Source organism: Ambystoma mexicanum, chromosome 4q (genome assembly GCF_040938575.1).
Source record: "Ambystoma mexicanum isolate Mex_15411 chromosome 4q, UKY_AmexF1_1, whole genome shotgun sequence".
NCBI lineage: Eukaryota > Metazoa > Chordata > Amphibia > Caudata > Ambystomatidae > Ambystoma > Ambystoma mexicanum.
The window spans coordinates 531,907,197-531,922,889 of record NC_090928.1 but is presented as its reverse complement, the minus strand read 5'-3'; the positions used below and the strand labels follow the sequence as shown (position 1 = coordinate 531,922,889).

Here is a 15,693-nt window from a genome sequence, read left to right as displayed (position 1 = left end):
GCAAAGCCCTAGTCCGAGCATCCTCAACAATTTGTACCCACACACCACACTAACCTTTTGCTTCCTTCTCCCTCGCTTCCCCAACACGCGACTGGCGGCCATGGAAAGGGAGAAGAGACTATGTTTAGTTCACTTTGCCCCGATCGATAGTGGCCATTTTTTTCTTTTTAAGTTGCGAAACGGCAGAGATGTTGTTTCACAACTTAAACACTATTAATACCCCGGTACAACGTGCCAGGGTACTAATAGCAATATTACCTAAGCAGGGACGGGGGCATTAGCTGGCCTGGAAATGGCCCCTGCTGGGGTAATATTCGGGTAATATTGCTTAAATAAGAACACTACTGGATACTGGAGGCGAGGGCACCAAGCAAAGGCAGCTTGTAAGGTAGGCACATCAAAGCACTCATTTAACGTACTGAATTAAAAACTGCCAACATGGGGACGGCTGCTCGGGGGCAGGGGTACCCCAAGGTTGAAGCACATTTCAACTGAAAAATGTGTCTTGAAAAGCCTACCGTCCCAGGCAATAGACCGCACTGATACAAGAAGGCTAAACCAATATGGGCATACTTCCCAACCCTATGGATTTAGGCAGTAGTCTACTGCTTTTCAAGCAGACCTACCGCCTATGGATTTTACAATCGTATCCTACCGCAATTTTTAAACTGGTGTAGGATGTGAAACCTATCACATCACAACATTACCCTCTAGTTTCTGACAACTCCTATTAGTGATTGATGGCGCCACACGTCTCGCAGACACTGACTACAGCAACAGAGGAATTGTCATCTATGCACAGAAGCTCTGCAGCACCTCTTGCTCTCATGATGTGCTGGCTGGCTCGTCTCGCATCCATGGTCATGAAAACATGTCCGTGTTTTCTGAGCGAGGTGGGTTTAAGTGACAAGCACTTTTTTCAACAAGCTAACCTGGTGATTTTGTTATTGGAATGTAATTACCCTATCCAGTATCCTGCAAGAAACAAATTTATTTTTTTTGCAGTGACCGAATGGCAGGAACTGAATAACATGCAACAGATTTCTTTTTTTTCACAAAGACTTGTTTATTGTGGCGCTCTTGATTTTTACGCTAAAAGGTAAGCACGTCAGTATTAACGAAGGAGGATATTTGGCATACTTATTTTTCTTTCTACATTTGTTAAATTGCAGATGACTGAATCTTTCAAAGAGGCACGTTTTATACCATGTGTGAGTGTGTGTGTTTGCATATGGGCTAGTGTGTGGACGGAGTGCATATTTTATGAATAAATATGCCTCTGTGATAACATTTGTGGCTGATTAATAGCACCTTACTTTGTCTTATATGTTTATTCAGTGTATTCCAATTTCCTTAATGCTTTTGCTTCAACTTTTTATAGTGTCATTTTCTTTTCTTGAGTACTTATCTTTGGGCCTTTATTCTCTCTGCTCGTAAGGTGTGTGATGTGTATTGTTTTAGGCTATTTGAATAGTTACATCCATTCTTTTTCTTGTGTTTATATTTCAATACCATACTAATGCGGTTTTTTTAAAAAAGCAATGTAAAAGCCAAATGTTTTAGCTTTTCTGTAGGCAGGTGATAGGTGCTTTTCAACCACTGGCATAATGTTACTACGTGCCATAATAGTTCAACAGTTGGAAAATGGTAATACCGTGGCGCATTATGGCTGTGCCTGACAAATGCCACAAAAAAAACCCAAACTGTTAGATGGGTTTATAAACAAATGCGTGTCCTAGAACATCAGTTCATTGAACTACATTCCTGTTGAAAACAAGTAATGCCAGTCCTTTTGGCTGTTGTGTATGCATGCCATTGGCACTTTCCAGGCATTTCCATAATGGTACTACTGCCTACCATAAAACGTTAACACACAGAAATTGATTTTAGTAACAGAGTACATTTTGGCTGCACACATGCCAATCCTCCCGATTTCTGTGGTGAAATATCCCTCTCCGGGGTTCCCAAATGTTGGTATGTCTGTGGCTGTGCCTGGTAAATGCTTATCTAATGATATAAAACATCCAAAACTGTTCGCTTTGCCAATGCTTGTTTTAACAGGAACATAGTGCAAGAAACAGATGCACGGACACAAATTTCCTTATATATCAAGTGACTGAAGGCATACTTGGTAAAGACATTTTTCTCACAACAGGAGCTGGTTTATAGCTGCAATTAAGCCACTGCCTTTCAATAGACTGCTTATTAATAATTTTGGAGTCACCATAAAAGCACAAAGCTTGCTCATACAAATCCCATTTACGTGTGTTTTGAACAGATAGTGTCACACAATTGGTGAGAACGGACCTATGGACTAGCAAAGTCAATGGGTGAGTAAAACATCAAACAGCCCCCAGAGGCTGTGTTTCCTTCCTCATAGCCCATGTCCCTCACCTATATTCATTTTCCTTGCCAATGGTTGACTTCTAAGCAGCACCCACAACACCCTTAAATGGCAAACCTAAAAAAGCTTACCACAGTGCTCATTGGTCACTCAATGGTTATGTGATTTCTCAAAAAATCTGAAGATTCCCAGTTAGACGTTTCTTGTAATCTGATCAGCGGTACATTGAGTGTGATGTCATGTCCTGTAATGATACAATTTCGCTATATTCTATTTTTGAAACTTGAAAATCCTAAGTCTTTTTGGTCGCAGAATGTTGGCAGGTATGTCTGAATATCTGAAAATAGATAAAGAAAGCTTACATGGAATAAGCTTCTTTCCTCTGTAACTTGGGAGGACACGCTTTCGCGCACAGGTCAGCTCCACAAGACTAGATATATTCTGGTCCTTGCCTTCCCGCTCAAATAAGATTTAGAGAGCGTGGTGGGTGCGTGGAACGTAACGCGGCGTAAACGGATCACGAGATACTGTGAATGACGTGCGTTACACGTGATACACTTGATGAGGGCTTTGCTCGGTCCGTTTCTCTAACGGGAACCCGTCATTGCAGAATACGCAACTCTACTCTGCCAAAAGATGACCACGTTACGAGCTTTCACATGTGACGACCTCTTTCGATTCAATAAGATGTAAGTCGATTCAATAAGATGTAAGAGTGGGTAGCGGGGAGTTGTAAGAGAGAGATAGATGCCTTTGGTTCAACTTACCATGTCAGTTGAGCGCTTAACATAGAGGGATATTGTGTGCCGCTTTGTGCGATCGCACCGATTACATAGTTGGCAACTTTATCGATTACAATCTAGGCGCTTATACGGTACTGTTTTTTTTTTTTTGCATTCTGGGGCTTGTAGTATGAGTTTTCTAATGGGTAAAACGGCCCTACAAGTCCCAGAATACAGAGTAAAATCGACTGGATAATCGCAGACTGATAGCAAGGGATCATTTTGGCTGATATTTTTTTGTCTGGGAAAGTGTTGATGTTCAGTTCAACCGATTGTCCAGCGGCTTTGCGCAGCTTCAGACCCTTCTAGCCATTACTGCTCGTGGAGCAGTTAATTGGAACCACAGCAAAACTAAGGATATGGCTTCCAAACGCACCCGTCTCAACTACCGCTGTGCTCCCTGGCCTCCCACCCTCCGCCATCATTCTTTATAGATATCATGTGGTGCGTGGTAGGGTGTCTGGTACCCTCCCTTTTGGAGCCCATTCACCCTGTGGGTTGACTTTGACTTAATGTCCCAGACAGTTGACTTTCATTTGATGAGGCGTACTAGCTCTATAACCCCTGCCCCCTGTGTACATGTCCTTGTTTACGCCTCTCCTTGCCCATCCATCATAGGGTTCTGTGACTACACAAGCCAGACTGTCCTACAGTTAATTCCCTCTGACCGTGAGAGACTTCTTTTATGACCCCACTGTCTAACCAGAACAGGTGACATCCTGAGTGCCTTGTGCCCCTTCGCAATCCTTTTGGCTTAACCCTGCCTTAGCCTCATTTGATCCCTGATCCCATTCTTTTTGCTAACTGTTAGTGTTAGTAGCCTATTTATTAAGTCTGCAAGACACATAGCTGGGGCTCTGAACATACCTTCCACATCTGACATTGGCTGCCATGGAAATTGAAGCGAGACTGGCTGCTCCTGAAGTTCCTGGCTGTCATTTCATTGGTAGACATCTTGCTTGTAGTGTTTGTTTTTTGAGAGGGGAAAAACCGGGCAGCGTGTTTTTCTCACAACAATGGGCTCTTAGCACTATGGTTGTGCAGTCGAGTTGCTAATGTCTATCATTCTGTGTTTGACTTGCTGTACCAGATGATAGCTACTCGCCTAACGCTAATATTGCCTACACAAGTCTTTCACCTAGGCTCTTCGACATTCTTTAAGACTGACATGTGGAAAGATAGCGGTGCACGATTGAACGATAGCATAAACAAAAACGGCAGAATACAATTATAGATAATGATGGAAACAAATTAAAATGGGACTTACGAGAACACATTGATTTAGCATATAGATAATTGACAAATGCAACTACCTAGCACGGTGGTAGATTATTAGAGGGATTTACTTTGTATGGCTTTTGTGCTCAATAGAATGACAATTATTTTGCTTTACCAGACCACGTGAAGTACATTTTTATGTATAATAATTTGACTTCAGTGGGGGTAAAGCCCACTTTACTTCAGAAGTCTCCCAACGGGAAACTCGTGTGTACATCTTGTAGAGCACAACATCTAGAAATTGTTTTTATGAGGGAGTGGGATACAGACGGTGTCGTATGATGGTGGCTATTGTCTGCTTCAGGTGGGGAAAAAACATACATTTTTGAATGTGTCGGGCTTAAAGTCTCAATCCATTATGAATGTTAAAATCAAACCGAAGGACTCTGGAGTCGTATCAGAACTGGACAAAGCAAGACTAAATTTGTTTACAGGTTGCAACCAGTATAAACCGATATCCCCCACCGCCCAAACTAATAACCCAGCCCGTCTCAAGTTCGCCTTGCCTTATATCCCTTCCCGGTATTGTCTCCTTACATTGTTTGTACATCTGGTTGGGTATCCCCACCCCCTTAAAGCAAAATAGATCACATTATCAACAATCGTAGACTATCTTCGGTTTCTGTCTATCCGCCGGGACCTTTCACTTCCAGGTCAGTTGCTCCATTCTGACGATCCACTGTCGTCGTCCTCTGCTGTGGAGCTGCCTCACATCTGGTCGAGAATAGTACCCCCATTGTCCGAGCTGGTTTAGGCCATTACCTCCACGTCCACTCTTCCTCGTCCCAGTACTTACTTCATGAGGCACCCGCCTCCGACACAGGACCTTCTTCTATTTCTTAAAATCCCTATAACTCCTCCCCCACATCCATGTCACTCAGTTTAAATTTTTCCTGCCTCCGGCAGGTTGGACTTTTTCTTCCCGGTGCGGGGCACCAGGGAGCACCGATTGCTGGCCCCCTGTGGGGGGCTGTGTGGCGGGGCCCTCGGCTCCCTCAGGTGCGGCACTGCTCCTGGGCCCCCTGCGGGGCTTGGGGTCACAGTTGAGCTGGATTGCCTCGCTCGGTTCTTTGCTGGGCTCCGGACCGCAGCGTGAGCATTGTGTCCCGGGTCCTGCACGGCCCGGGGGAAGGTAAGGAGAGGGGAGGACTGGGCTTGATGTTTTTCCCCTCTCCTCCTGTTTTGGCCATCTTGATTCGACTTGGCAGTATGGGCTGGCCTTCCCTTTTGTTGTGAGGCCTCTCTGCTTCTTGTCGTGGGGTGACAGTGGCAGAGAGTCTTTGGGAGTGCGGGGGCTCTGTTCTGTCGCAGGCATATCACATACCACCTGCTCCTCAGACACACGGCCCAGGATGCACCGGATGTTAGCTGCATTATCTGGGGGAAGGTAAGGAGAGGGGAGGACTGTGCTTGATGTTTTCCCCTCTCTTGCTGGTATGGCCATCTTGACTCCTTTGAAAGGCCGTTACCTCGTGCTCTGTGTACACATCTTTATTGGAAATGATGGCAAGCACTTGGCAGTATGGGCTAGCCTTCCTTTTTTGTTGTGAGGACTCTCTGCTTCTTGTCGTGGGGTGACTGTGACAGAGTATTTGAAAGTGCGGGGCTCTGTTCTGTCACAGACATGTCACATACCACCAGCTCCTCAGACACACACAGCCCAGTATGCACCGGATGTTGGCTGCATTCCTTGCGTGCTGCCTGTGAATACGGCGCAGATTTTGGACACATCTGCAAGCGACCGGAAGGGTACCGGCCTGGCATAGTCTACACTTCGGGTTCGAGTCTCAGCGGTGCTGACTCGGTCCTTCATCCTTCCTAGACCGATGCATTGGAACGATTTAGAGCATGGGGCTACCAGCTACTGGATACAGGGCTCAAGCCACCTCTCAGTCTTGTGGTGTGTTTGGGTCTGTGCTAGCTATGGACGCAGACTCCTTGTCCTGTCCTCTTCTGTCCTCTTCCTCTAAACTGCGCAAGGGAAAGTCAAAGGAGTTGATTTGCTTTTCCCTTGTCCGGCATGGGATTATGGAAAAGGATCATGGAAGTAACGGCCATGCAGGGGGTTCCCAGTGTCTCTTCTTTTAAGCCCTAGGTCCTCCGGTGCTGACGTGTTGCTTTCACGCCTCCTCTCAGACTTGTGGGAAGTGATAGGGCACATGGTGGCACATGTCTGTGCTTAGAGGGGTTCTCAGAGCCCCTGGTGCCGGTGGAGGGGGATGTCACTTCAGTGGGTTTTCCAGTATAGGCATACCTCAGGTAGGGGGTTGCCTTTGATGTCGGCTATCCGGGATGGATTGCTTTGCCCCGCTTTGTGACAGTACTCTGCCCTTTTGACGCCAGCCTGGTGGCTCCTCTGTCGGCTGAGGGGGCCATAGTCTGCTGGACTTCTGGGCTGTCCAGTATCTTCCTTTTGATAGGTCAAATCTTTTTGTGGGCTGACAAGCATGCTGTTATATTGTGGCGCAGGCCTGTTTCAACGTCCTGTGATTTCCCTCTGGTGCAAGTGCAGTGACTGGCGGTTTTCCCTGGCTCCTCGTCTCTATCTTCTCGGAGGTGTATGGGACTGGTGGGGTTCGGCTTCCTGGGTAATGGGCTCCTTCTGGAGGGGGTATCAGTTGCCGTTCCTGTCTCCTCCTGTCCAGGTTTGCATGGTTAGGACTTTGGTACCCAGCTCACGGTCCAAGTAGTTGGCCATGGGTTCCGTTCTCTCCGAACGGTTGTTGTGGGTTACCGTCTTGCCCGTTCCTCTCCCTGTTCAGGGTCAAGTTTTCTACTTGCGGGTGTTCCTGGTCCCTATGCCTTCTAGGATGTGTCACCTGCTTATGGGTCTCAAGACCCTGCACTGCTTGTCCGGACGTCTGGGGAGAGCGTACTCTGGATGTTGTGCAGGGGGGGCGCTTGCTGGCTGTTCTGGGCTGGGTTCTCAGAAGGCAGTATGTCTCGACTCACCTGTTGCTGAAGTTACGGGGCACGTGGCGTCTTGCATGTTTTCCAGTTCCTTAAGCCTGTCTTCGGTTACGTCTCCTGGTGTCTTATACTCTCTCCCACTGGCTCCCGACATCTCGGCTTTCGTAGTTTTGTTTTCAGTGTCCCCAGCGCTGCGAGTGTCCCTGCTATGGTGGCGGGGGGTTTCAGGTCTACAGGCTGAGGTGTGCCTGGTCCTTCCTCCTGTGACCTCTCCTACTACCAACACCAGCAGAAAGGGTATACATTGGGGGTCCTCTCAGCTCAAGGGTTGTGAGATCTGGGGAGAGCCGGTGATCATCCAATTGGCAAGAGTTGTGCCATTGTGCAAGCTCTGGTGTACTTCGAGGAGTTGCTGGACGGTCGGCGGTTTTTGGTCCGATCGGACAATACGACGGCCTTGGCATATGTGAACTGCAAAAGGGGTTCCGGCTGTTCCTTGAATGCTCTGGCAGCGCTGATAGGCACCTGGGAGGAATCTCATCTGGTGTATCTGCTGGCCTCACGTATCAGAAGGGTGGACAATGTTCAAGCGGATCTTCTCAGACGCCGGTTTTCACTCCTCTGCAGAACTGGTCCTGTTGGCCCAGGTCTTTGCGGTGACCTGTGTCAGATTAGGGTCCTTGGTTCTAGACCTGTTTGCATCCCCGGCCTCAGCAGAAGTTCCCCTCTTCTGCTCTCGGTTTCAGGTTGAGGGGATTGGGGGATGGACGCCCTCTCTGTACAGTGGCCTTGGGGTTTTCCTTTATGCCTTTCCGCCTATTCCCCTTCTGCCCCGGGTGGTTTGGCGCATCAGAGTGTCCAGGGTGACTGTGTTGTTGTTAGCTCTGTTCTGGTGCCGCCGGAGTTGCCTCCCCTCTCTGTTGGAGCTTCGTTCCTAGGAACCTTGGCTGGTTCCGAGGTGGCCGTGTCCCCTTCAAGGGGATCTGCGGTTAGAATTCCATCGGATGCAATGGGCGGTGTGGCTATTGCTCAGTCTAGGTTGATATTTCAGGGGTTCTCAGATCCTGTAGTTGAGTCCAAATGGATGCTCTTAGACCCTCCACTCTGAAGGTGTTAGGCAGACATTGGGGCCATTTCCGAGACTGGTATGGGCAGTCTGGGATCCCTCCCCTGCGTTCTGGCCTCTGCTATCCTTCGGTTCCTCCAGGAGGGGTTTTGACAGGGGCCTGGCAGTTTTTCCAGGCTTCGCTCTCAGCGGGCCTCCATGAAATTCCTTTTGGGGGACTCTGACGGTCACTTGGATGGGGAGGTGTTAGTGGGGAAGTTGATCCAGGGTTTTTCTTCTTCCCCTCCTTGTGCTGATAAAGGGCTTTCCTTTTGGGATCTCCCTCTTGTATTACGGTTCCTTCATGGGCCTCCTTTTGAGCCCATTTCCGAGATTGATATCAAACATCTTACACTGAAATCTGCTTTTCTTATTGCCCTCACTTCTGCCCGTAGGCTTGGGGAGATTGGGGCTCTCTTATGTCACGCTCCTTTCCTGAGGGTGCTGCCAGACTCGGTGGTGCCGGGGTGTGGTCCGAAGTTTCTCCCTTCAGTTGTCTCTCGGGTTTCACACCTCTCAGGGTCTGGTTCTCCCTGACTTCTTTCATGATCCAAGAACGCCTGAGGAGGTGGCTCGGCTTAACATTGATGTCCGGCGGGACGCGTTGGAGTATTTGGCTTGGTTTGCCTTTTCCACCAATCTGATAGTCTTCTGATTGCTTGTGGTCTGGCTGGGGCTGGGCATAACGCATCTGTGGTTTCCATTTTCCGGTGGTTCCGGGTTGTGATCTCTAGGGCCTATGTGGCTTCTGGCCTGCCTGTGCCTGCACACAATCAGGGGCGGTCTACCAGGGGTTTCGCGGCTTCCTGGCCCGATGTAAGGAGGGTTTTTCTCTGCAAGAGATTTGTATGGCTGCCGCCTTGGCTGGTCTAGGCATTTTCATCAACCACTATGGGTTGAGTTTCTCCCACTCGGCGGTTGGTTCCTTCGTGGTTGGAGTTTTTGTCTGTGGGGATGTGATTTAAGAGTTATTGTGGGTGTGTTTTGCTGCACTGTTTTTGGCTCTGTCTCATTGGGACCTTTTCCCCGTTGATGCTTTGGTATACCTCATGAAGTAAGTACTGGGACGAGGAAGAGTGGACGTGGAGGTAATGCTCTGATTACTTACCGGTAATCTTCATTACTCCTAGTCCTACTCTTCCTCGTCACAGTACTGACGACCCTCCTCACCCTCCCTGCGGGGAAGGTCCCATGCTCCGGCTTGGTAATATGAAACTGAGTGACATGGATGTGGGGGAGGAGTTATAGGGATTTTAAGAAATAGAAGAAGGTCCTGTGTCGGAGGCGGGGGCCTCATGAAGTAAGTACTGGGACGAGGAAGAGTAGGACTAGGAGTAATGAAGATTACCGGTAAGTAATCAGAGCATTACAATCCAAGATGGAGGAACAGGTGGTCCTCATCCCATGTCCCCAAAAGCTCTGCTTCAGCAGTCCTTGAGCTCATGTCCGTTTTAGTAGACTCTCTCAGGTGCAAGCATGACCTACAGCCAATAGGCAGGGTTATCACTATCCATGGTCCGTGTAAAAGGAGGAAAATAAAAAAAAAAAAAGTCTTGGGTGCATACATAATTATAACACAGTAGCAAGGCATACATTATTTTTCAAAAAATTATTAGCAGAGTTTGCTAATTGTGTTCTTGATTAGCAAACGCACCCATTTGATTAATTTTCTTAATGTCACCAGTTATTTGTACCCAAAACATAAAATGAGCATCAATGCAGCAGTTTTGTGTAACGCTGAAGTAAGACATTAAGTGAGATGACTCGGGCCTGGCACATAGTTTAAAATTCCACTAGACCTGCAGGTCAAGTAACTTGGTTTACTTACTCAACCTAAAAGAAATGCAATCGACCCATAGTAGCGAGTGCCAAAATGTAAATGCGCTTTCTGTAAAATGGGGTTGGTCACCAAAAATCTACACCCACGTAATGTTTGGTACACTGATTGCAGCCATGCACAGTGAAACTTATTTGACATTTACTACAAAAAAAAGTAAACGTTACATAAAAGTTTCAAACATCCCCCTACAAATGATACTCACCATTCATCAAATCTACTTGACTATGCGAGAGGTCGAGTGGACTTTTCAAGCTCTGGCATTGTCTGTAAATGTGAAAGGTTAGCTGCATGAATGGACACAAATAGATGAGATAAAAAAGACATTGAAAATACATGGTTTGTGCGGCTGTCTCCCGCAGGTGCTAATATATAATCCAATCATAATATTAGAGCAAAGCGAGGTCATGAGGCCAAATGCAGTGTGTGTGTATTGCAGTAGATGTACAGACTGGAAGGAGCAATTGATGTTAATTATCTAGTTAACCTTATGTTTTCCTTATGTAAGAGGAAAAAGGTAAGAGACTAAGCAGAGTAGACATCGTAGCAGTTAGGGCACTGGGGAAACTTGCTGCCATCTCACTTTCAGGGTAACTGATATAAAACAAAAGCTCATGGGTTAAGCACCAGTTGCACATATGCATGCAACCACCGGGTCACAGAACTGAAATTGCCATAAAAAGCATTTGGTCGTGTGAACATGTACCGTTTCGAAAGAGTTCACTGATCAATGTGATGCATCTTCCCCCAACACAATTAAATCTAGTTGACACTGAGATAATTACTATTGCACTCTCTCCATTAACCCCTGTGAACTTGCAGAGAAGAGAGGGCGGGGATAGCCTTGAGAGCCAGAGAGGAATTCAGGGTGAGCTGTGTTTTTATCGAACAGGGTAGCTTTAAAAAGCTAGCTTTGCTACAATGGTCAATTTAATTAGCAACGTACAGAACTGCATAGGAAATTGCTATGAGACACTGCTTCATGTATGCCTTGCTGTAGGTATAGAATACTGTTCCGGACTTTCCTGGTTTACTTACCCGTTGTGATTTTGATTTTGAAGGAAATTTACAAAAGAGAGCACCAATAAGAAACATGAAATGTTTAAAGAAGTGCACGACATTTAGAATAGCATTCTTTATCCCAAGGTGACAGAGGAATTGAGTTCCAAACAAGCGCAAGCCCTATTTTACATATGAAAAACGTGGATTTTCAACAAATATAACCAATCTTGCAGTACTACCTTCACGTTAATCTATGACTGTTCCATTCATGCCTACTGTACAAACGGTGTGATAACCCGGGTCGGGCATTACACAAATGTAATAAATATATATTTTTTCAACCAAACATTTTATTAGGCATTTCAAATTAGATATACATTGGCATCATGATAGCATTCTTAAGTAACATTAATCACCACACAGCGCCTGTAGTGTATTCCTTTCTGCGGGTTTTGTTCGTGGGGTGTTACACCGTCCATCCTCCACGGGGAGGGGCCTCCGGTCTAGCTTACACAGTCTCTTGGTCCATTAGTCGCCGCTGCCCTGGAGCCAGCACGTTAGCGGGAGCCTTCTGGTGAGACCTGGATATATCTCTGAGTAGTCTAAGAAGGGGGCCAAAGTGTTTAGGTTCCCGGAGCGGATCGCCGTTATTTTCTCTGCTACTACAATTTCACAACATTTTGACCACCATAACGGAATTGAGGGGCCGTTCTTCCATAGCCGGGCCATTGCAATTTTAGCGGCTAGTAGGAGATGAGTGCAAAGGCACGCTATCTGCCCCGAGAGCGGGAATTCCCCTCCCCTGTTTCTCCCTGTAGTATTATACCAGGGTCCCATGGGATAGTCAGCCCTGTGATTGCTTTAATGTGGTACATTACCCATCTCCGGTACATCTCTGCTTTTGGACAGCTCCACAGCAAATGGTATGAGGTCCCCCTGGTAGCGCACCCTCTCCAGCAGTCGGAGGGAATGTCTGGCTTGGTTTTGTTCAGTTGGTCTGGGGTAACGTAATATCCATAGCAGATTTTGTATCCCCCCCTCTCTGTTCGTGATGCATTGGGTGCTTTTATGTAGTCTGGCCCAGATTTTCCCCCTTTCTTCTATATCCCGACCCAGGTCCCTCTCCCAATTGAGCATGTATTTCTCTTTTTGAGCTGAGTTTGTTTTGGCCAGCAGGCAGTATAACATGGAGATTTTCCCCCTTGGTGTTGCTTATGTTAGTGTTGGTTCTAGTGCCGTCAGGCCCCTTGCCCCCTTTTCTCTGACTGTTTTGTGCGAGATCCAGTGTCGTAACTGGGCATATCGGAACCGTTCTGTCTCTACGACACTGAATTTTTCTTTAAATCTGTTTATAGTTGAGCCCTCCTCCAGGAAATCTGCTATCTTCTGCAGGCCTCCCTCTCTCCCTCCCTCCCTCCATGGTTCAAAGCTTTGCGGGAAGTTTCCAGGAGTGAATTCTGGGTTATTCCAGATTGGAGTGAGTGGACCTAGGGTGCCTTTACAACCCCATTTTCGAGCTGCTGCTTTCCAACTTAATACTGTGTTTTTCGTTGCTGTGAGGGTACCCGGAGTTGCCTGGGCTTTTAGAGTCGGTATGTGTAGGAGAACAGTCGGGGAAGTCGGGCACCATGCTTCCTCTATTTGCCTCCAGAGAGTCGGGTCTGCTGTTTGTACCCATGTGAATGCATGCGCTAGTTGAGCTGCATGCTCATACCTAGAGACATCCAGGGCTCCCAGCCCACCCAGGGTTCTCCCGGGAAGCATGATCTTCTTTGCTATTCTGGGTTTCTTCCACCCCAAATGAATTTTAAAATATTTCTCTGCAGTGTGAGATGTTAGTTTTCTAGGATGTGTTCTGGAAGCGCTGCACATTCGTAGATTAGTCTGGGTATTCAGTTCATCTTCACTGCTGCTATATGCCCTAGCCAGGAGATCTCTTGTTTCTTCCAATGCTCCAAGTCCTTAAATACATTTTAAAAAATGTGATATTTGGTACCTGGAAAGGTTTCCGACTTAACAGAACTGAGAGGGCCGCACGGGATGTAAAGTCTGTTTTTTAATACAGTTTTCGATTCTCGTTGCAGTGCTTTATTGATGCCACTATGTCACAGATGAATCGGCTGTATGGGTGAAGGCTTAATTGGGGTGAGCAGAAGTGGTGATAAAGGTTCTAAGTGATTTGGTTGAGATTATTTTCTCGAAGTAGGTTTCATCCAATTTTTTACTGGGTGATTTTGCCACAAATGTATGCAGGGCGACCCCACAGACGACCCCCCCTCCCCTTAGTCCCCCTTCACTCAATATTAACCTAAACCCACACCCCACATATATTTGCCACAAAATCGGGTAAAAAAATCTCGGTTAAAATCTACTTCGAGCAAATATGCTGCAGCAAAATCTCCCATTCCCGGTGATAGAATGTTTCCATGTATCAGTTGTTTTCCCTGATTATTCTGAAAGATATGATGACTTCCTGAGAAGGATGGGTCCTCGAAATGTATACATGGGTGTTCTTCAATTACCCATTGCACAATCTGCATTGAGTTCACTATATGCTTACATTGGCAGTGACCAAGGATGGCACCTTGACTAGGCCATGTTTTCACACTGTGTCCCAGATGGACACAGTGCTGACTGCATTCTCTAGGTGCCTTGTTTGTATATTCACTTGCCTGTCCCCGCCCCCCGTCCTCATTGCCACACCCACTCTGCCTCAGGCTGGACTATTGCAACATCCTCTTTCTAAATCTTCTGACTCTACTCTTCGACCCTTACAACTTATCCAGAACAGGACTGCACGACTTGTCCTTGGCCTCAAGCCCAGGAATCATATCTCTCCAGCTCTGAAATCTCTTCATTAGCTCTTTGTGGCTGCAAGGATCAACTTCAAGACCCTCTGCATTGTCCACAAGGCTTTCTGGGGCCTGGAACCGTTCTACCTCCCTCTTTCTCTTCCAAAGCATTTTCTTTCTCGAGCTCTTCGCTCATCCACCTCCAACTCTGAGGGTCAGACGCATCTCCAAGCAGGGAGTTGGGGGCAGATTTATCTCCTTGGCTGGGGCCTCCCTCTGGAACAGACTCTCTGCCTCTCTCAAACTTGAGCAGAACCACCTCTGGTTCCTGAAGCAACTCAAAACCTTCCTTTTGGCTTTCACTTTCTCCCTTCCTCTCCCCTGCTGATGCACCCGACGGCCCCTTGCAATGGTCACCTGGTCACCCTCTGAACTCGGGCCTAGGCTCCTGCATGTCCAGTTGCCCTCACACTGCCTCCAGGGTCCCCAGCATTTAAGGGTCTGTATCGTATCTGCAACCCTACAGCCCCTTCTCTCTGCACTTATGAGCCACCCGCTGGCTTCACTTGTGAGTTAACCTCACTCCCCACCCCTTCCCTCCTGTCACTTCTCCCCTTCCACGCACTTGCACGATCTGAATGACACAATGCCTAGTAAGATCGTTATTTTGTCATCCTTTGTTTCCCTCCTTGTCTTGTTGCGCCTAGAGTCAATTGTGTACAGGTGCGTTATAAATGCCACAACATATCATATATAGTCATGCGATGGCCCTAGAGGGAGGGGGAATCTGATTTGTCCTGTAAAATATTTCCATGAAGGCTATCCGCGTTAAAAGACGTCCTCTAGCGCTTGCAACTAACCTAGATGATCTAATATCCCTATGGTATCATTAATTCACCTGTCTTTCGTTTGCACAGGGAATTCTCTTCTAAACCTATCGTTACTATGGCCCATTCCTCGTTTTCATTTGTGCTGGGGAGCCATCTACCTTTACCACATTCTGGCTACAATATTGATATTGATAACAATACATACAGTCATCATGTTTTTGTAACAGTTGCCCAAGCTCTTTTGTAGCATCACACTTTCTTGCCTCGTTTTTATCAAAACAAAAGGTTTGTAATTGGGGACAGACCGAAGAGGCGATGAGCTGAAGAGTCAGTTCTGAATGACTACTGCGCCGGTTAGGCGACAACACTGTGTACAGCACCAAATGGTCCCTGCCAATAGAAGAAAAAAACGCTGTGAGACCTACCATGGTGATAATGTAAGGTTGCTCGGATACTTGTTTAACAGCGCATAAAATATTTCCCTCCATACGCATTGTGGCTGCGCGATGGGCCATCTCAAAACACCTTATTTTCCTTTCTTTACACTGTCTCCAACACCTGCAAGCTTTTTGTCATATCTGTTACATGTCGTACTACTCCTACTCTTTGTGGCACTTGCTCTGGCCACCCCTTCAATAATTCAACATATAACTAAACAGTAAATTGCTTAGTAGTAGTGTGAATGGTGAAATGCAAATCAAACTCTGGTGGTGGTGCCACTAACGCTACATATTGATTCTTTCCTCGAAACAACCTTCTTCCTACTAAACCATACCCTACACCTTCACCTTACCAACACACCCTGTCCCTGAC

At 46.9% G+C, this 15,693-nt stretch overlaps 1 protein-coding gene across 1 annotated transcript in view; it reads left to right on the top strand.

The window, feature by feature from the left end:
* Positions 1 to 2,807: 2,807 nt before the first annotated feature.
* Positions 2,808 to 15,693, top strand: part of NAA20 (N-alpha-acetyltransferase 20, NatB catalytic subunit) — a 405,188-nt gene continuing 392,302 nt past the window's right edge. Inside the window, exon 1 of the mRNA XM_069608076.1 lies at positions 2,808 to 3,033. Within this exon, the coding sequence (XP_069464177.1) occupies positions 2,981 to 3,033 (53 nt within the window). The 5' untranslated portion in view covers positions 2,808 to 2,980. The remainder of the gene's footprint in view (positions 3,034 to 15,693) is intronic.